The sequence below is a fragment of the Bos grunniens genome, chromosome 5, assembly GCF_055505025.1.
Source record: "Bos grunniens cultivar Pamir isolate PY7600 chromosome 5, Bosgru_T2T1.0, whole genome shotgun sequence".
NCBI classification, from domain to species: domain Eukaryota; kingdom Metazoa; phylum Chordata; class Mammalia; order Artiodactyla; family Bovidae; genus Bos; species Bos grunniens.
In genome coordinates this window covers 58374997-58397789 of record NC_141169.1, presented here as the reverse complement: position 1 = coordinate 58397789, position 22793 = coordinate 58374997, and the positions used below count along the sequence as shown (strand labels likewise).

The window sequence follows — 22793 nt, the reverse complement described above, 5'->3', positions numbered from 1 at the left end:
GGCAATAATCTTTAACACCTCTGACATCCTGTTATACTCTGAATCCCTACACACTTTCTTCTAGTTCTGAGGGGTACCCAGCCAAACTGCTTTCCTGAACTGCATGACCAACAGGATTCCACATGTTGGCTTCAAATGCAACCAGTTAAGTCACTCTTGAAATTAGGGTCTTTCCAGACTCCAGAATAAGCACTCTACACTCCATTCTGTAATAGACTACCAATCTCTAGCCCTAGTGTTTATATACTTTGCACCTTCTAAAACCTACAGTATTGTATTTTATTCTAATGGGTCATTTCAACCTGTTGAAGCAAAAATTCATGGTGAAACTTGGCCTCTTCATGGAGAATAAAGAAGTAAAAGGATGCCTGTGAGTATGAGAGAAGGAAATAAATAGGCTTAAAGGCACGTACTCAATCCTTTTCCTTGTTCTCTTTTCTAAAGGATAAAGGCATTATTGCTAATTCTCTATAATATTTGGTGAGTATCTCCTTATCTGGTCTAATCTGGCTCTAAGAACTCAAAGGAGCACCTGAGAAAACACATTGTTCTTTTTTCTATTTTTTTTTATTAACAAGCAAAATAATAATTAAAAAACAACAACACAACAACAAAACCCTTAAAGTTGGAACTGCAATAAGTCAAACTGCTGCTGGAGTTCACAGATGTACCCAGGGTACATGCTCCCTCATTGCAAGGCAGGACCTAAGCACATAACTGTGCATTTAGGTATATATGTGACCAGGAAGAGTCAAAGAGGTGGAAACCACTGGAGAACAGAAAGCATCAAAAGCTTTTCATCAGGCAATTCCAAAGCGCTCTGCTCTTTTCCTCTTCTTTGCCTATAAAGAAGCAAGAAGAAAAAAATTAGATTGCAAGACAACAGTGGCTCAGGTTCCTGGCTGCTTTAATCCAAACTCACATGGACTACCACAAGGTCCAAGAAGGAGGGAAGGCCACGCTTAAGCTGGCAGCCAGAGATTTAATGTCTAAATCTCTCTTATCCACTAAGGGCAGTTTGGTGGAAGGTGGTGGGGGTTGGGTGGGGGGGAGGAGGAAGAAAAGAAGAGTGCTAGAAAAGCCAAGATTCCAAAAGGAGAGAGGGCCACTCAGCTGTACAGCAAGTTAGCCTGGAAACAATGGATCCTTCAAAAGGCTGGGGAAAGTCTTCCAGTAAGTGGGGAAATGGAAAATTTCAAAGCACAAAAGGCTGACCAATACTGTATCATGGAGAATGTGAAGCGGATGCCCTTCTGGGCAATTAGGCCTGATCAGGAACTATTTCTTAGGCCTCCAAATCCATAGATAAATCTTCAATGATAACAGAATAAATGTGGGTGGGGGCCGCCCCAACATGGATCTTCTTTAAAGGAGTCAGTTGTTGGAGAGAGGGCACAAAATGGATAGAGGAAGAGAGAGATTTTTCTTCTGTAAGTGACTCACGAAATAGTACAAGTTCTCACTCTAACCACTGTCCCCAGCAAAGAATCTTTCCCAAAATTCCATTCAGAGGTTTAATTTAGATTAAAAAGAAAAGCTGATCGTGATGAACGTTTTCTGGGGCTTTGTTGGCTTCCTGGTATTCTGGTTCATCCCTAAAGGTCCCAACTGAGGAGTTACCATCACTATGTTGGTGATCTGTTCAGTATGCTGCTACCTCTTTTGGCTGATTCCAATTCTGGCTCAACTCAACCCTTTCTTTAGACCATAGTTGAAAAATGAAACCATCTGGTACCTCAAGTATCACTGGCCTCGAGGAAGAAGACCTGTTTGTTTGCCAGTGCTCAGTCACTGAGGTCAGGAAGAGAACTCCTCTAGATGTAAAATCACCTCCATATCCAAGCTACCTTCCTTAACACACCCACTTTGGCCATCAGCTGCCTTAAACGTTCACACAACATCTGAATATCTTATTTTACAATGTGGTATTTTTTTCCTGTCATCTTTTTTACACTTTGATGAATGATGTGCCTATTTAATCTAAACTGTACTGCTTCTATAAAATGTTTATGCCCTCTTCCAAGATTGAAAGTGCTGTTCTTCTGAGAAATAACGTTACTCTCTCCTTGGAATCTGTGGATTTGAAGACGGCTCCTGTCTGCTCACAACATAAGAATAAGCAGTGATTAAAAACTGTTGTATGACAGACTCCGGTGGGGCAGTCAGTAGGAGAACATGTTCAGAGGGAAAATCTGTCCCACCAGAATTATACCAGTGTGTTAAATATATTATACTTTTGTCAGGATGAATTTCTTATTTCTGCCATCTTTTGGAATACATTATTTTTCTGCTTTCTATGGGGAAGAAAAGTGGGCCTTCCCTCGTGGTCCAGTAGTTAAGGTTCCACGCTTCCAATGCAGTGGGCATAGGTTCAATCCCTAGTCAGGGAACTAAGATTCAACATCCTGTATGGTCAGATCAGATCAGATCAGATCAGTCGCTCAGTCGTGTCCGACTCTTTGCGACCCCATGAATCGCAGCACGCCAGGCCTCCCTGTCCATCACCAACTCCCGGAGTTCACTGAGACTCACGTCCATCAAGTCAGTGATGCCATCCAGCCATCTCATCCTCTGTTGTCCCCTTCTCCTCCTGCCCCCAATCCCTCCCAGCATCAGAGTCTTTTCCAATGAGTCAACTCTTCGCATGAGGTGGCCAAAGTACTGTATGGTACATGGCCAAAAAAAAAAAAAGCTGAGGGCATACAAGCCCAGCCCACTGCACCTGGATTACTGATACAATTCTTTGGAATCAAATTAAAGTCATCTGGTTCATATAAACTCCATCAGCCTCAAACGTTACTACTCCCTTACAAATACTAACTCTCCCAATAAAAGCCATTATTCTTTTCTTCTCAATGAAATCCTCATCTGCCTTATATTGGAGGTCAAATGTACCAACTCAGTGGGCATGCCTGAATTAACAATAGTTTTCTTGGCAAAGAGGGAGTAATTTTTTTTTAATTAATTTATTTAAGGCAGTACCAAGTATGTTGCCACATGCATGGTATTTCTCTAGTTGTAGTGAGTAGGGGCTACTCTCTAGTTGCAGTGCATGGGCTTTTCTCTGCAGAGGCTTCTCTTGTAGTGGATCATGGGCTCTAGGCACATGGGCTTCAGTTGTTGAGGCGCACCAGCTTAGTTGCTCTGTGGCAAGTTGGGATATTCCCAGATCAGGGATCAAACCCATGTCCCCTGAACTGGCAGGCAGATTCTTAACCACTGGACCACAAGAAAAGTCCCAAAGAGGGCGTAATTTTAACCAGAATTAAAACAAGTCTAAGTTTATTTCTAGCTCATCCTGGCAAGTCAGCAAGCAGGTGGACATTTACTTACAACAGGTAATGCTTTATTTTGAATTAGCAGCACAAAGAATGCAAATTCTTAGTTTTTTCTTAATGAAGAATGTAAACTGATCTGATTCTGAAATTTTCAGTTTATTACAAAACTGACCCTGATATTTATTCATAGGGACCATATGATTTTGAGTGTGTAAGGTAACAGATTTAAAGAGGTCATCTCTAGAGACAGATGGAAAGAAATAAATTTGGATTAAATGGAAGAAGCAACATTTGAAATTCCTCACCAGCTAAGAAGTTTCTATCATTATTTTAACTGTTCATGTACACCTATGCTGACACTTGGTTTCTATTATAGATACTCTCAAACCAGCAAATCATTATTGTCTGTCAATGCCCTGAGCAGTCTGCCAATGCTCAGTCTCAATGAATGTTACTCCAAAGAATGCTGGTATATGGATGCATGCTACTGCTACTGCTAAGTCACTTCAGTCGTGTCCGACTCTGTGTGACCCCATAGACAGCAGCCCACCAGGCTCCCCCGTCCCTGGGATTCTCCAGGCAAGAACACTGGAGTGGGTTGCCATTTCCTTCTCCAATGCATCAAAGTGAAAAGTGAAAGTGAAGTCGCTCAGTCGTGTCCGACCCTCAGCGACCCCATGGACTGCAGCCTACCAGGCTCTTCCGTCCATGGGATTTTCCAGGCAGAAGTACTGGAGTGGGGTGCCACTGCCTTCTCCGAAATGGATGCATACGTCCTGACAAACAAAAGCTGTTCTTTCATTTTCAGAAACCATATGTAAAGAAAATAATAATAATAAGAAGTCTCATTCGACTTCCCCAATGGTCCAGTGTTTACAGACTGTGCTTCCAATGCAGGGGGTGTGGGTTCAACCCCTGGTGAAGGAACTAAGATCCCACATGTGGTGCAATGCAGCCAATAACAAATTAAAAAAAAAAAAAAAAAAAGTCCCATTTGACCCCAACTGTTCTATTTCAGATTGGAGAAGGAAATGGCAACCCACTCCAGTGTTCTTGCCTGGAGAATCCCAGGGACAGCAGAGCCTGGTGGGCTGCCGTCTATGGGACACGACTGAAGCGTCTTAGCAGTCCTATTTCAGAGGCAAGTTAGGCACAATGATATTTGTGTCTGGGTTGAATATGGTGGCATTAAATGATGAAAGAAATCTGCTTGGAGATAATTAGAGATATTGCTACTTACTAAATAATTAATAATATGACAAACACTGTCAAACATTTTATGCAGAATCACTTCATGATTAAAATACTGCTTCGAGGTAGGTTTTATTATCTCCCCCTTCCAGATGATAAACCTGAGATTCAAATAGTTACTATAACTTATAAGTAATATTTTGTAATACCAAGTGGCAGAGTCACTTAACCAAGTTTACCTGATTCAAAATCTTGTGCTCTTTCCTACTAGGTTAACTGGCTCTAACAGTGGATTACTAAAGTATACTGCTGAAATTCAGTAGGGTCACTTTATCCAGAAAACAGATATCAAGCAAAGGACCAAAAATCTTGTCATTTAGGCACCTAAGAAGTAGCAGGGAAATAAAACATTTCTCCATTCTGTTTGTCTTCGTTTTTCCATTCAAAGGCCCTGTGAAGCATTCCAGGTATATTTTACCTCTGTATCCTCTGTGGTTCCTGTTCCAGCTGAACTTGTGACAATCCCAAATCGCTCCTTCCTCTTTTTCAGCTTTTCGTCATCCTCCGACTGTTCAGGGACAAAGAAAAGGGTTGAAACAAGCTAGCCTCCATTCACAAGACAAATACCAGTGAAATTATAGTTTATTGATTATATGCTGGCCAACCTTGTGTTAAGAACTAAGGATCACACAAACAGAAAAAAACAGGAAACTGAACAAGCTAGCATAGAGCATATTGTCCCTAGAATGACTAAAAATGGCAACCCACTCCAGTATTCTTGCCTGGGAAATCCCATAGACAGAGGAGTCAGGCGGGCAACAGTCCAGGGGGTCACAAGAGAGTCAGACACGACTTAGCGACTATAACAACAATTCTCCTATAGCATTTTAAAGCTACTATTCACATCCAGCACTGTTCAATGTCAGAATCTCATATATATTATATTCCCATCAGGACCTAAACCCTGCCACTTTATCCAACTTTAACAGTTATTTTCTCCTGTTCCACCTTCTTCTCATAGCCTGTCACCAGTAATCAAAAGCCCAGTCCTAAGATTAGAAACATCTAAAAGTAGGTGGCCTTCCTGGGTATTTCTTCACCCCTAAAAGCATATTCTAGAACTTTACATATCTAGACAAAGATCCTATCCTCTCAGATATCCCAGGAGACCCTCTACTACATAGACACATAACATCCTCATCATGGGCCAGGACACTTTCTTTGACTTTATTTACAAAAGGTAACCAAAGAAAGTAAGGTTAAAGGTGTTGAAACAACCTTTGAGCTTATGTGTGGTGCTTCAGAGCTGGATTAAACAAAACAAAACAAAAAAGGCCCCAAAAAGTTCATATTCCTGCAGTATGTAGGCAGTGTGTGTCTCTGGGTGTCCCAAAAACCAGAGTCAAAAGGAAAGGCAACCAAGAGAGCTACAAACACACAAGAACTTTTAAAATACCTTTACTTTCAACCCCAACAATGGAGTTGTCTTTGTTCTGCTAAGGAACCTGCTCCTAGTCAAAAGCAAGGTAGCTATATTTCTGTGTTCAATCTGTCTAACTAGCCCAGTTCTCTGAACACAGTAGTCAGGAGTACTTTCTCAGTCTTACTTTGGTTCTTTCAGCTTGAGAAACGTTCATTTTCTCCCTTGTGCTGCATCTGCCTTCTAGCAAGGAAGAAAGAAGCTAAGAAAAGTTGGTAGCTATTGAAGAACTGAAGAATCCTACACATGAGTTATCATCACTTAATCACAGTGTATTAGTAGAACAGAATACTGCCTACATAATTTGTCTGCCTTTTTCATTATAACCATCAGCAAATCCACAGTGGGCATATAATTAATGTAATCTAAACTACTGTAAAACACTGGGCCAGGTTCAAAGGAAAAAAGAAGTATTCTTGTCTTTAATAATCATAAACTAAAATAATCATTATTATATTATAGCCACTATTATTTGGGTTTGGGTGCTTACTATGTGCCAGGTACTATATGAAGTTCTTTACATGCAATATCTCATTTAACTGTTTTAAACATAACAGGTACTATGACATACATAGTAGGTCATTTTATAGGTAAGAACTCTGAGGTTTGGAGAGATTTAACTTGCCCAAGCCTCACAAACAGTTAAGCAGCAGAGCCATAAATGGAACCCAAGCCATTTTACTCGAGAACCTACTTCTTAACTTTACCAAAACCTCAGGTATCTCAAGTAAGCATTTCTTTGGAAAAACAGTAGCAGAATGGAAGTAGTGCTTAATTTCCAAGGGAAGAAGGATCACGAGGACCCTTAGCTCAATGCTAGGATCACATCCCCTTTCTACCAACCATATGCCTCTACTTTATAACCAGGAATCTAGGGAAAGGACTCCAATTAGTAGTCTCATACCTAACATTTTCTCAAAGGAACTTGTTTCTAATTTCGGCTAATTGGCTATTCCATATGTTGAACTGCATGAAAAGAATTAGGGGTTCCAATGGAACAGTCTGTTCCAATTCCAGGCCTCACTATATTTTTCTTTACCAAAGCCACTAGGAAGTTTTTCTTAATTTTGTCTACCACCACTAAAAGTGAATAAGAGATGTAAATGGAAATTTCAAAATGAGAATCTCTATAGAACATTGTAGATGAGCAAACCATTTTATTAAGCCTCCAGGCTAAGCAGGAAGCAGCTTTAGGGGAAATAAACCAGTCCATTCTAAACGAGATCAGTCCTGGGTATTCTTTGGAAGGACTGATGCTAAAGCTGAAACTCCAATACTCTGGCCACCTCATGCAAAGAGTTGACTCATTGGAAAAGACTCTGATGCTGGGAGTGATTGGGGGCAGGAGGAGAAGGGGACGACAGAGGATGAGATGGCTGGATGGCATCACCGGCTTGATGGACATGAGTTTGGGTGAACTCCGGGAGTTAGTGATGGACAGGGAGGCCTGGCGTGCTGCAATTCACAGCATCGCAAAGAGTCGGACACGACTGAGCGACTGAACTGAACATAGCGGTTTTTGGGGATAGGCAGGACTAGACCACATCTTGTTGAACTACCACCATGGGCTTTTTTCCACCACAGGCTTTTTTCCAATCAATGCAGTGCTAGGTATACTTCAGGCTTCCCTGGTGGGTCAGCTGCAATGTGGGAGACCTGGGTTTAATCCCTGGATTGGGAAAAACCTCCAGAGAAGGGAACAGCTACCCACTCCAGTATTCCTGCCTGGAGAATTCCATGGACTGTATAGTCCATGGGGTCGCAGAGGTTAACACATGACTGAGCAACTTTCACAATTCACAGGGATATTTCAGCAAGTTCAGATCGCAGAGGGAGATATTACTGCTGAAACCTAGCTATTCTCTCAGCACAAACCATAGGGCCATTCTCTTCACAAAGCCTATGTCCAGTTGGAATGTGTGGGACATTTTATCCTCTGGTTCTCTACTTTGGTATATACCAAAATGGGAGTTTGACTTTTAAATTAAATTTCCTGTGTTTCTTTTTGAGCTCAAAGGTGAGGAAAGAATGAGGGAAGAAAAAAGAAGGGTGGGTGAGGTTGAGCGGATATATTTCTCTAGCCACTAAGGCTAGTTATGAGAGGATTTCCCCTTGGGATCCCTTTTTTAATCCTTTGGTGCCTCTCCTGGAGATCCAGGCAGAGCATCTGCTCCAAATCTACCAGGGGCTTTAAGGGGAGGGGGCGGGGGAAACAATACAGATGCCCCCACCTCCCATCCCCTATGAACAGTCTGTACACCCTTCATCCGAAGAGACCAGTGAGGGTTTTATTTATTTGTGCATGCCTGCTCTTCCCTCCCTACCCAGTGCCCCTCAGCTCCCTTCCTAAAGCCTCTTTCCTCCTTGCCCTGCAGGGAAAGTACACAACAGGCCCAGGAAATCAACACAGTTCTAATGATCTCTCTCACTTGACCCTTCTAGCGTGACGGTGTCACATGGCAACAAATGTACAATAAACTTCACTCCATCTTCAGCTCCTTGCTGACAGGTTTTGATTCGTGGGATGGTGAGACCCATCTGAGGGAAATTACCTCGATCAAAACGCATCTCTCTCTGCATTCATCAGGCCAATGCTCCCCCAGGCCATGTTCAAGTGCATAAATGGGGTGCATCTGCAGGCAGCTCAGTGTCATATGCATTTGGAAATCTTTCCCTTCTTCATCCCTCCCCTACATCCCCCCCACAAACCCTCAACAACTAACAAATTGTTTTTCTTTCCAGGCATGCTCTTGAATAGTACTGGAATCTGAAGCACCCTTATTTGCTATCAAGTGAAAACTCCTCAAAACACAACTTGCATCCGAAGTCAGAAGACAAACGTGTCCTCACTGACTAAACACAGGCATTGGACTGATCGATCCACATCACTTCCCCATTTTCTCATTCAAGACTTAAAGAAGAAGGCTGACGTCAATAACTTTAGCATACACGATCCTGACTCACATTTCCCAATAAATGCCTTTTTTTTTCTTTTCAAAAGCTTAGAGATAAAAACAAAAGAATTGTGTGAAAGAGGAGACAGCCCACGTAAGAAGCAAAAGGCTCAAAGTATGATATATATTCAATAAAGCCAAATGTTTTCATGAATCACTATCACTGCATTTTCCATCATGGAATAAGACAGTTTCAAATTGAACTCTTTAGAAGACATCTTCAACTTTTAAAAATTCATTTTTCTTCCTGTTTCTCTTTCATATCTGGCAAATCCTTGGACAATCCTTGTACAATGGATATGAAAGACTGAGACATCCCAGATCACCCCAAGGTACAAATTATATCTGTGACAATACTTAGTACACAGGAACTATCTATCATATAGATAGTCGATAAATGTTAGGCATTATTTCAACTGCTTCTTTCTGGTCCTTGAAACAAAGTTCGAGACCATCAGCAGAATTCTGAAGCTAACGTCCTTCTTCCACACTACAAGTGAAGTCACCAGAAGCTATTAAAAGGTGGTCCAGTGGTTAAGAGTCCCGTTCCAGCCCTGGTCCAAGAAGATCCCACATGCCACAGGGCAACTAAGCTCATGCGCCACAACTACTGAGCCCAAGCTCTAGGCCCTGCGTGCTGCAGCTACTGAGCTCGTGTGCTGCAGCTACTATAGCTGGTACACCTAGAGCCTGTGCTCCACAGCAAGAGAAACCCACACACGGCAACAAAAGTAGCCTCTGCTTACCACAACTAGAGAAAGCTGGCACAGGGCAACAAAGACCCAGTGCAGACAATAAATAAATAAAAATTAGGGGAAAAAAAAAGTTGTTAAGAATCAGACTCACTATCAACACAACAAAATAATTTCCTTTAGTTGCAAGGCAAATGATATTTGGACAGAGGATCAGATTTAGGGTTAAGTGTACAGAACAGAACTCAGCAAAACCAGTCTTCTCTATCAGGTACTATTACATCTTCTCTTCCTGGGACCCTAAAAAAAGAAAATTTATGCTACCAGGCTTTATTGATTTCATCATCCCTAACAATTAATGACCACCAAAACCGATATCTATATAAAGTAAGGTCCAAGGGAACTGAGCAAGGATTTGACCTCTAACACTATAGACCCAATTCCAGGTACTCTTAAGGCCCTTGAGGAAATGCTTTCATAAATTACACATCAGTTTCTATCAACATCATCAATAACACTGAAACTATAAAATTAAACCATTCATCCACTAGTCATTCAAATATCCACTGAGAGTCTACTTTGGGTCAGATAATGTTCTGGCATTGGGAATAAAAGATGAGTAAGAAAAAAAAAAAGATCCTTAACCTCATAGGACTTATAAATTCACAACTGAGTGACTATAAAGATATGTGCCGTGGTTCATTATATTACTGCACTGTGAGGATCCATGGGGAATCTTTCTTTCTGAATCCCAGGCCCAAAATAATTACGCTTTTGATGAGTAACTTGTTAGTTTTTACTTTGAACCCTGTTGTTGTCGTTTAGTTGCTAAGTCGCATCTGACTCTTTGCGATCCCATGAGCTATAGCCCACCAGGCTCCTGTGTCCATGGGATTTCCCAGGCAATACTGGATTGGGTTGCCATTTCCTTCTCCAGGGGAGCTTCCCAACACAGGGATCAAATCCTCGCCTCCTGCATTGGCAGGCGAATTCTTTACCAGAGCCACAAGGGAAGCCCTGGTAATCACTGTAAATAGTATAATTTTGTTTTCCTCTTCATATTGACTGCTATAAAGTTTGGAGTAAAATGTATGGCCTGTCCCTGGCAAGTGGTTTTGAAAATATTTCTATTCAGGAAGGAGGGGCCAGAAGTATTGAGGTGAGAGAGAAATATGAGATCAAGAGATGGTGATCAGGGGGACTTCCCTGGTGGTTCAGTGGCTAAAACTCTGTGCTCCTAATGCAGGGGACCTTGGTTCAATCCCTGGTCAGGGCTCCCACATGCTGCAACTAAAGATTCTGCATGATACAACCTGGTGCAGCCAAATAAACAAATTTTAAAAAAGGGAAATGGTGATCAGGGAATTCCCTGGCAGTTCAGTGATTAGGACAGAGTGCGTTCACTGCTGAGGCCTGGGCAAAAAAAAAAAAAGAGAGAGAGAGAGATGGAGATCAAACACCCAGATCCAGAGTTGAAACTTAATAGATAAGATGAAGTACAGTTAGTCACAGGGTTGCTACTGGCCCTTTAAGAACTCATTCCTCCCTAAATATAATGGGATTAATCTTTTTTTTTTAAAAAAAAAAAAAAAAAAAACCTCAATGCCCCAAGAAAGAAAAAGAAAGGGGAAGGAAGTACAAGGTTATAGCTAGAAATTTATTATTACTATTTTTTAAAATTATTTATTTATTTATGACTGCAGGAGGTCTTTGTTAACTGTGTGCAGGCTTTCTCTAGTTGTGGAGAGAAGGTGCTCTCTCTAGTTCCCATATGCGGGCTTCTCACTGCACTGGCTTCTCTTGTTGAGGAGCACTGGCTCTAGGCTTCAGTAGTTGCAGTTCCCAGGCTCTAGAGCTCAGGCTCAGTAGCTGTGGCCCACAGGCTTAGTTGCCCCCCGTGCTGCATTTTTCCAGATCAGGGATTGAACCTGTGTCCTTTACATTGGCAAGTGGATTCTTAACCACTGGACCAGCAGGGAAGTCCTAGAATTTTTAAATTAAGAGTTCCTGCCAATGTTTTCACGGTGTATACACCGTACCCAGAAATTAAGTCCCAAGTGGAGGACCAGCTGCAACAACTGGCAGCCTGAATATCATAGATGCTTTCTAAAGTGATTGCCTCTTTTTATGACAAAAAGTACCAAAGATAAAACCTCTACCCAAACGGAGTTCCAGCTCTATCTTCCAAACAAAACCCGTGTCTTCAAGATTCAAATTCAAGTGAACATTTTTCAAAACTTACTAATTTTATCCTGAATCCAATAAAGAATACTGTTTCAAGTTTACTGTGTTAGGGTTATTTGCTCTACCAAAAAGTGTCCATTCTGACTTAATTTAGCACCCCATGGGCTCTGTGTTAAAAGCATTCACCTTTTTCCATCTTATTACCAATGTCACTCTGGATCATAGAGAGAAACTAGGAGAAACAAAACAACAGTGACCCAAATATAACCCAGGCTCATGTAGGGAGTCTGAACTCAGTAAATTCTCAAACACAAAGCAAGAGGACTTACTGAATTCAAATAAGAGATAGCCTTACTATTCTGATAGGAAACCAAAATAATTAACCAAGCCAGGTATTTTTTTCTGGTCAGCTCACTCATATCATCCCTTCTTATACTGTGTGTGAGAAGCAGAAATTCCAATCTAAATTCAGTCAGATATATCCTTACAAGTAGAAAGGGGCATTTCAGGGAAGCTGAGGTACTGCTGAGTTGGAACTGGCCCTTCTCCTATAGCTGTTTTAAAGACTGAGCTATTGTTCACATCCAACACTGTTCAATGTAAGAGTCTCATGTATATTCCCAACAGGACCTAAACCATGCCACTTTTTAAAAATATTTCTTTAACAGTTATTTTCTCAGAAGTCTTTTCCCTGGAGTGATGGAAAGGAGGCTGATAGTGAGCAACGAAGATCACAGTTTGCAAAAAACCCAAATAACTGCCTCTTTTTTAAAATGAATTACCACACTAAGATGTTAACCGTTCTCAGGCCAATCTGATTTTCCAAGGGAATGTAAGGTAACAGTAAGGCAAAAAGGAAAGCAGGAGCCTTCTGGTGACTTTCCTGACTTTCACTGCCATGTGACTGATGGCAGGATGAAAAGCAGAGCCTGGGGGCTTTCAGGCGATGGTAGATTAATAATGACATGGCCTTGACTTCCCAGAGGTAAAGGTTATGAAACACTCCAGGGTGAGTGGGCTTCTAATTTCATACTCTCAGAGTGAATGACAGCAACTGATGGTTTTTCTCTCAGAAACACTTCAATGCTTAAACACACAGCTGTCACCTCCCTGCCCCAGTTTCTGATATTCATTTGAACATGTTTATTCCTGAGCCTTTATGCCAGTCAGTCCACAGAACTTGAGGTGGTCCTAAAGACCAATGCACAGAGCCTAAGCAGGACTAAAAGTGAAGGACTGGACTAGCAGAGGGTATGCCATGATCTTAGCACACACAGAGTAAAGAGATACTCCAATGTGCCTGCCACACACATACACACAACACATCTCCCAATACTACAATCTTACTTACTCTCAATAATCTTTTAGCTATTAAGATCAGAATCAACTTTCTAGGGCTAGAAGGGTGCCAAGAACTGTAAAACTACACCAGAAGTAGAGATGACCAAGAACTTTATCTCCTCATATCTTTACAGTATCTAAAGCCCCAGTAGAGCTCAAACCAAATACTCTCCTGAGTCACCAGCTCCCATCACTTTTTCTCTTGTCCAAATCAAGCTTCTCCCCCAACCCCCACTCTTTTCTAACCCCCGAGGAGGAGGTCGTCTCGGTCTTGCTCTAGCTGATTGTAGGACAAAGCAAGGAACGTGGAGGAAATGAAGGCTTCACACTTGAGACCCCTGGAAGCCAAATTTCTATTAAAATCCCAACCTCCCTCACTTAAAAGCCAGGAAGCTGCTGCTCTTAAGGATAAGTGATGCAGAGCTTGGCAGAAATGTCAAGAAGTCAGTAGAGGGAAGCTAAAAACTTCTGAGGGGAAGCAAATTCTGTCTTAACTAAAATACACAGAGAATGAAGGACTACAGTTACCTGAGCATTCAAAAATTTACAATGAACACTAGGAAAACAGTTTCTTTTCCCCTGAGATATTTTAAAAGACAGATTTCTGGCTTCACCCCAACTTATAAAATCTGAATCTCAAAAGGAAGAGCCTAGGGAATTGTAAGAGACCCCTGGTAACTTTTACATGCAGCAACAGTTGGGAGTAATTGCAAATAGCTTTGAGACAGTACAGACCAACAAAACAAAACAAACAAAAACCCCCCAATCTCCCAGCCTCAACAACAAAACCTCACAAAACCAAACAAGGCTGCCAGTCCACTCCAAATTTTCCCCCAAAGTACTAGGGGCCTTCCAAAAAAGCTTTTGCTTCCTACAAACAGGTTATCTCAGTTGCAGGAATGTGAAGGGAAAATGAAAGGAATCACAGCTGACTCTAAGGGACACGAGTCATGCTGCCTTCTTAGAAATGAAATAGAGGAGCAGACACTCTTACCAGTGCAGTTCAATACAGGAAGAACATGCCAAAACAAGATCAGGGAACACCTCAGGCATGTGGGGAAAAGAGAGGCAAACAGGTTCAAGCACACAAAGGTTTTGTTTTTTTCTATAGAACTGATACAGAGGAAGTTTCAATGAAGTGGAGAACAGACAGAACAGATGCTCTTGTCTTAAGGCTCATATGTTTTGCTTGTTCATTTAGAGCACTAAAGAGATCCATCATATAAAACCTCTCATCTTGTACATCTGTTCATTTCCAGTTGCTCTTCCTCCTGAAACATTTCATACCCAAGCATGAACAGGATAGTAAAAACTCTAAAACTGCCTCCTCTACTCTATACCTGAATAAACTTCTCACCCAATAAATACTTTCTAATACCCAGACACCAAGTATTTCAAAAATGATCTCCTTCTCATTAAGGTATCTTCACTGCTAGGGATTTTTTTTAAAATATATTTTATTTGTTTTATTTCGCTGCACTGGGTCTTAGTTGCACCATGTGGGATCTCATTCCCTGACCAGGGATCAAACCTGGGCCCCATGGACTGCAAACGCAGTGTCTTAGCCACTAGCCCACCAGGGACGTCCCACTGCTAGGGATTTAAAGATTCAATGTATATATAAAATCCCAATGTGGGACACTCTGAAAATACATTTCTATATCTGTCCCAACAATCTGCTCTGGGGATGAGAAGGTAATGGGTTAAAATATTATCTTAAAAAATATGAGAAAAGAGTAGTAAAGGAAAGGGAAGAGAGGAAGGAAGTTAACATTTTCTAAATCTTAACAAGGGACTTTAGATTTCATTAAAAACAGGGTCTTTGCTAGTTTGCAAACATCACTACCAAGGATCTTCCTATAAAACATCTCATGATCTGATGATGTTCTATCTCATTCCCATTCCCAACTCCAAAATCTATAGGATTTTCTTTGACCCGATTCAGCTTTCAGGCATAAAAAGCAACTTTACTGTTTTGGTGAGTACATAAGAAAATGAGCTATGTAATTATCAAACCTTACTTGAATCAAACCCATTTGTATTCTTTAAAATGTTACCACTCCTTAGCAATGTTAACCCAACAAACAGTATTACTCAAGTATTAAAATACATCTTAAATATTCCTATAATGCTACTGCTCTCACATCATGAAGAACTTCTGAACACTAAAATTACGTATCCTCCCAAGAATTAATAACACAAACACATAACAAAATCCCCGCGAAACAAACAAACAAACATCAACCCCCTCCTTTTTCCTTCCATACAGATTTTGAAAGACTGACAGATTTGGATTCAGACAGTTAGTTCACATTTCCCCAGAGCCAGGGAGAGTATCTATGGCTTCCCAAGTGGCTCAATGATAAAGAATCCACCTGCCAATACAGGAGATGGGTTTAATCCCAGGGTTGGGAAGATCCCCTGGAGAAGGAAATGGCAAAACACTCCAGTATTCTTGCCTAGGAAATCCCATGGAGAGAGGCCTGGTGGGCTACAGTCCATGGGGTCGCAAAGAATCAGAGAGGACTGAATGACTGAGCAGGCATAGGGAGACTGGACAGCCATTACTCTGCTTAAGACAGCCAGGCTAGCTTACTGGTCACCCCAAAATTAAGACATACAACTAGACATACAATCAGGTATGGTTTACAGATGGGTTTTAAAAATCTTATGCTACTAAGAGCGGCACCTTTTAAAAAACTGGCACTCAGGGACCTCCCATGTGGTCCAGTGGTTAAAACTCTGTGCTTTCACTGCAGGGGGCATAGGTTTGATCCCTGGTTGGGGAACTAAGATGACATGTGCTGTGAGGCACAGCCAAAAAAATTTTTTTAGTAAATAAAAATTAAAAACTGGTATTCAGAGAATGATCTCACCTCAAGAACTTGGTTGGCAAAAACAGTTAAAGGTATTTAAAAGTAAAGCAGACTCAAAAGAATGTAGTATTCCCCTCCTCTTCCAGAGTTTGTTTACTCCTGGGGCAAAGACTAAGGGGGACCACAGAGAGGCATAAAACTTGTTTTTTATCAAAGTCATCAGTTCTGACATGTTAGAAGAAGGAATGCGAAGACATTAGTGGGGGTGGGGTATCAAGCATAGTAAATAAAAAAGACTGAGTTTTTCCTTACTACAAACTTTCATACCTCTAGTTCTTTGGGTTCAAATGAAATTAATGAAATAAGAGAAAAATAAAGTGAAATGGTACAAGATTCCACACACCTTAGGGAAGTATAACCCTCTATTAGAAACTTCTCAAAAATCCAATTTACAGTGAACAGAGCAAAACATTAACCATAAGTGTTGACACAGCACCAAAAATTTCATCTTGCTTCCCCCAATTTTTAAAGTTTTTCCTCTAAAATACTCAATTTATACTCCTAACATTTCTTCACAATTTTCTTCTCATCCATAGCCAGGGAAAAAGTGTCTGTCTGAGGTTTAGGGCACAGAGGGAGGGTAGAAGTAGAGCAAAGAAAAACTTGACTCCTATTTCTCTAGTTAAAATTAGAATACATTTTCAACAGTCCTGGGCAGGAGAAAAATTCCATTCTGCCTCTTTGCTCTTCCAAATTTCTATAGCCAAGTGGTTCAATGGCACACATAATGACATCATTGATTGGAACCATAATAGAAGGGAGTGAGAAGAGTGGGTTGGGGGGGAAGTGGGAAGGAGGGAGGTAAAGATGTATTTGTGTTACAGACAAAAGACAAGTTCTGTTCCTCAGCAGGGACAAATGAAGAACCAGATGAGGGGATAAACTGAGGTCAGAGAGTTTTCCCTATTGTTTCCTCTTTAAACAGCTCCTTTACCACTCCCTCAAGGTTCGTTCCAATGGACGGGTATAGAAATGGACGGGTATAGAAGCAGCATGTGTTTTTATCTTAAAGGAGGAGGCAGAAGAAAAAAAAAAAAACAAATATTTATTTTTAAATTATTATGAATTAGAAGGGGATTTCGGAGAAGGCAATGGCACCCCACTCCAGTACTCTTGCCTGGAAAATCCCATGGACAGAGGAGCCTGGTGGGCTGAAGTCCGTGGGGTCGCTAAGAGTTGAACACGACTGAGCAACTTCACTTTCACTTTCCACTTTCATGCATTGGAGGAGGAAATGGCAACCCACTCCAGTTTTCTTGCCTGGAGAATCCCAGGGATGGGGGAGCCTGGTGGGCTGCCGCACTCTACGGGGTCGCACAGAGTCGGACTCGACTGAAGCGACTTAGCAGCAGCAGAAGGGGATTTAAAGGATTGGTTAGATTTTGGCTGGGGTCCAAAAGCTTCCAGAAATGCTGAGGACTATATGGGGTTAGTCTTGGCTTTTCTGAAATTCATCTTCTCTTGACAGCCACTCTCAACTGCCATCTCTTTCTAATATATAACCTGTTCTTATCTTTTCTTGTTGATTCATGTAAGTTAAAATAATATAATTTTTCAAGTGGAAGAAGCATTTTTTGGGAAACTGACAATCTAGGATGGAGGATGAAGGGAGGGAAATTTTCCCCCAAAGCCCTTTATCAATGAAATACAATGACTGAGAGGATCTATACTGACATTTTTTCTATCTACAATCCTACTACTTGCATTTTTCTTGATCTCATGGGGCACCCTGAGAAAAGGAAATAGAGGATTAAGTTTGCACTTGGCCCAATTACTGTTGCTTAAGTATATGTGGATAGAAAGAATCCAAGCCTACTCAGCATGTTACTTTCCCAACTTATCCTGGGATCTAATCTTTTACTCCTTAAAAAAAAAAAAAATCCTACTAAACTCCTCACCATAGCTTATGGTTTCTCAGAGCTCTTATAGTTTCAATGTCATATGCATTGTCCCACAGTTCTTCCTTTGTATTTTTTTGGGGGGGAGGGATGCTGTGTGGCACATGGAATCTTACTTAGCTCCTCAAACAGGGACTGAACCATGACCCCTGCACTGGAAGCATACAGCCTTAAACCACTGAACCCCCAGGGAAGTCCTTCCTTTGGAAAAGGTTTGTATACACATGCCTAAACTCTAACAAATCCCAATTAAAAACTCTAAGAAGGCTGGTGACCAAATTCTTCTTTTTTGTTCTTTGTGGCCATGTCATGCAGCTTGTGGGATTTTAGTTCCCTGACTAAGGATTTGAGCCTAGGCCCCCGACAGTGGAAGCGTGGACTCCTAACTACTGGACCACCAGGGAATTCCCTAAAATTCTAAATCTATAGTGTGAACTTCCTTCTCTCCATATCCAACTGACTAACCTCTGTATCAAAACCCACTGCTCAAAGGGAGAAACAGACATTCATTTATTTCAGATGGTGGAAGGGAATCGTGATAGAATCAAATAGGCCTCCCAGAAGAGCATGAATGGAGACAAGCCATAATGAAGTCTGTATGCTACAAGACACTGGTGTCCTCTTATAGGTGGAACTGACTCTTTGTCCCAACTTTCTCTTTGATATCTCAACACATTTCAGTGACAAGTTCCTCAAAAACAAGGCAGGTTCAATCTCTCTCTCATTCTGAAGTGGTTCATCCCCACCAACAGTGAGCAAAAATAAAGAATTATACAAATGATTCATGAAACTTATCACTGCAGCCACCCAAGATTCTTCCAGCTACCAGCTTCAGCAACAAGAAGACAGTCAGTAGAGGAGTATTTGTTTTCAAGCTTTTTATATCCTAAAACTGTATAACACAGAATATTCACAGTAAAGAAAACTGGCAAAACCCACAAATATGGAAAAAGTAGCCTTTAGGGTTTACAGGTCCCTAAGATAACTCATGAGGACAGTTACCTATATGAAGAACTACAAGTAGTGAAAACTCAGCAGAATCTTAGTAGAAAAGAAAGGAAGATGTACTAACGTCAATATTTACTACTACTAATCAAGAATCAAGAAGCCATAACATGCCCCTCACACTGTCAGGAAGGGAGAAAAATGTAAACCACACTCCAGTTTTCTGCTTAGTGCCTGGGCCAGATATTTTTGTTTCTTTGTAGTATTTACCTAGTTGGATTTTCTGCAACTTCCTAAAGCATCAATTTTCACTTTTCCAAACATGTTAATGTTTGAAAACAAACAAAAACTATAATCCATTCAAATCAGCTACATCAGTTAATAACACATTTCTAAGCCCAGACTTAATGTACTATGACCATCATATATTAACTGAGCTGGCTTCCCATCTATTTCCCTTATCCATTCCTTTTAGAGATGAATTTCTTATATGCCAGGCCAAGTCCTTCACCAAGAGGACTGATCTAAACACTATTTCTCTTAGGAGGCTTGGAAAACTAACTGAAAGGAAAAAAAAACACAACCAGTCAAGCACAAGACTGAAAACTTAGCTGGTGATCAATCAGAACCAACTAGGCAGAGGTTATTTATCTGGGTTTTGTTTCGTTTGAGGGGGTAGGAGGTTTCTCAGCCCAGAGTCACTGTGAGGCTTATAGGAGAAAAGCCATGCCATTCTATCCTCTAATAGTCCAAAGAGTTGGAAGGGACAATTTACAGCCTCTTGTGTAAAAAATGTCTATAAATGCCAGTGCCATTCTTTGCCCTGTCACTTCCCATTATCCTAAACCAATAGGATTCTATTCACTGAGACCTGAGCTAGAAACATGAATGGACAGGCCTTTCTTGAGCAGGGGGAAAGAGGGAAGATGACTGGAGGGGGGAGCCAGACTTCTTTAAGTTTCTGTGTATTGCCTAACATGTATACTGTTGTTGTTTAGTCACTAAGTCATGTCCACTCTTTTCGACCCCATGGACTGCCAGGCTCCTCTATCCATGGGATTTCCCAGGCAAGAATACTGGAGTGGGTGGTAACTTCCTTCTCCAAGGTATTTTCCTGACCCAGGGATCAAACTCACATCTTCTGCACCTCAGATTCTTTACGTAACACTGAGCCACCTGGAAAGCATACAGTATACTTGTGGACCTGAAAGCTGAAATACGTGAGCTGTCAAGCAGAAATCAGCCTATAACTGATAGCAGATACTCAACATTCTCAAATTTATAACATGCTGGAGATGGTCAGATTGTGACAGTTAAAAAAAAAAAATCTGTCACAAACACTATGCTCACTCCTCTCACAGATTCTATCATATCCACTGGTCTACAGTGGAATCTGCTGGAGAGAAAACAGGATGCAACAAGAACCTCAAGCTGGATCAAGGAAACACAAACTCTATGCGATGAGACAATAGGAGGTGGGTCTCTCATTGCCCCTTCTAGGAAACTAGGATGAAGAGGCGGTATTTCCACACCACCTACTAACCTCCATTATCTGTACCGTATCTGTGCCGAGAGATCTATAAAACTTAAAAGACAGATGACCAAATTACAAAGGAGGAGGCGATACTGGAACCCAGGACCCCAGGATGAAGTGAACATAACTGTGCTAATCTGGTTGTTTCATAAATACAAATTTAATCATATCACTAACCTCTGGCCAACCAAATACTAGGTTGCAAATCATTTCTCGTGATAGAGAACTGTTAAATACAACACTTTGAACCAAACAACTGTTACAGAAAATGTAGCTGGTTGCAATTTTAGGATCTGGGTCCAGGACACTTAAGTCCTAGAAAAAAAGTTACTTGAAAAAAACAACACTTCCTCTTCTTGGACTTCCCTGGTGGTCCAGTGGTTAAGAATCTACCTGCCAATGCAGGGGACACAGGTTCAATCCCTGGTCCAGGAAAATTCCACATGCCATGGGGCAATAAAGCCCATGCACCACAACTACTATCTCTGCTAGTTCACCAGAAATACTACAGGCTCTCATCTGTGTTTTAGAGCCTGAGAGCCACAACTACTGAAGACCCCAAGATGAGAAGTCTGTGCACCACAACTAGAGAGGAGCCCCTGCTCGCCGTAATCAGAGAAAGGTCAAGCAGCAATGAAGACCCAGTGCAGCCACAAATAACTTAACCCTTCTTATTTCATTGCATTTCCTCTAATTTCTCTCCTCCAACAAATTCACTCTGAAACTGTTTATATTCTACAAGCACTAAAACATTCTGGGCAATGGAAACAGTGGTCCAAATAAGTGGTCTGATAAAGGATTTCTATGCTACTTTCAAGTATGAAAGCTGTGTGGGAGATAAAAGCTAGACTTGAGTTGTCCAATGCACATGTGGCTATTTAGATTTAAAACAATTAAAAATTCAGTTCCTAGTCACATTAACTACATTTCAGGTGATAACTACATGTAACTACTGACAAGTATAGAGGCATACCTTGATTTATCATGCTTTGATTTATTGTGCTTCACAGATAGCATACTTTTCACAAACTGAAGGTCTGCAGCAACCCTGTGTTAAGCAAGTCTACTGGAGCCATCTTTCCAACAGCATTCACTCACTTCATGTCTGTGTCACATTCTGGTAATTCTTACATTTCAAACCTTTCTATCGTTGTTATTATATTTGTTATAGCGATCTGTGATCAGAGATCTTTGATGTTACAGTAGTAACTGTTTTGGGGCACCACAAACCATGCCTATATAAGACAGTCACCTTAATAAATATATGTGCGCTGACTGCTCCACCCACAGGCCATGGCCATTTCCTTATCCCTTCCTCTTCCTGGGCCTCCCTATATCCTGAGACACAGAAATATGGAAATTAGGCCAACTAATAACCCTACAATGGTACCTAAGTGTTCCAGTGAAAGGAAGAATTGTACATCTCTTACTTTAAATCAAAAGTTAGAAAGACATGTCAAAAGCTGAGACAGACCAAAAGCTAGGCCACTTACACCAAGCAGTTAGCCAAGATGTGAATGCAAAGGAAAAGTTCTTGAAGGAAATTAAAAGTGCTACTCCAATGAACATTAGAATAAAAAAGCAAAACAGCATTATTGCTAATATGAACAAAAAATTCAAGTGGTCTGGCTAGAAGATCAAAAAGCCATCAGTTCAGTTCAGTTGCTCAGTCATGTCCAACTCTGCGACCCCATGAATTGTAGCACGCCAGGCCTCCCTGTCCGTCACCAACTCCCGGAGTTCACTCAAACTCATGTCCATCGAGTCGATGATGCCATTCAGCCATCTCATCCTCTGTTGTCCCCTTCTCTTAAATCAAAGCCTAATCCAGAGCCAAGTGCTAACGCTCTTCAAGTCTATGAAGGCTGCTGAGACAGGAAACAAAGCTGAAGAATTCTGAAGCTAGAGAGCTTGGTTCCTGAGCTTTAAGGAAAGAGCCACATCCATAACATACATGTACAAGGAGCAGCAAATGCTGATGTAGAAGCTGCAGCAAACTATCCATATATATATATGATAACTAATATATATATAAAACAATTAATGAAGATGACTACATCAAATAGATTTTCTATATATATCCATATATATATATAACTAACTATATATGATAACATATATATATATAAAACAATTAATGAAGATGACTACATCAAATAGATTTTCTATGTAGATGAAACAGCCTTATATTGGAAGAAGATCCCATCTAGGACTTTCACAGCTAGAGAAGAGGTTAATGGCTTCAAAGTTTCAAAGGACAGGCTGACGCTCTTGTTAGGAGGCTAATGCAGCTGGTGAATTTACGTTAAAGCTAATGCTCATTTACCATTCTGAAAATCCTGGGGCTCTGCCTGTGTTCTGTGTATCGACCAACAAAGCCTGTATGACAGCACATCTGCTTACAACATAGCTTACTGAAT

The 22793-nt window shown here is 41.0% G+C and overlaps 1 protein-coding gene across 36 annotated transcripts in view; it reads right to left on the bottom strand.

Annotated features, from left to right (window-relative positions):
- Nucleotides 1–164: 164 nt before the first annotated feature.
- Nucleotides 165–22793, bottom strand: part of SARNP (SAP domain containing ribonucleoprotein) — a 50047-nt gene continuing 27418 nt past the window's right edge. For 29 of the 36 annotated variants that reach the window (XM_086400716.1, XM_086400726.1, XM_086400737.1 and 26 more), the window contains 2 exons: nt 4948–5037; nt 620–842 (listed from right to left, as the gene is read on the bottom strand). In XM_086400716.1, coding sequence (XP_086256842.1) covers nt 801–842; nt 4948–5037 — 132 coding nt within the window. In that variant the 3' untranslated portion in view covers nt 620–800. Of the gene's footprint in view, nt 843–4947; nt 5038–22793 lie in introns of all 36 variants that reach the window. The other 7 variants (XM_086400746.1, XM_086400745.1, XM_086400751.1 and 4 more) reach the window with 2 other exon arrangements.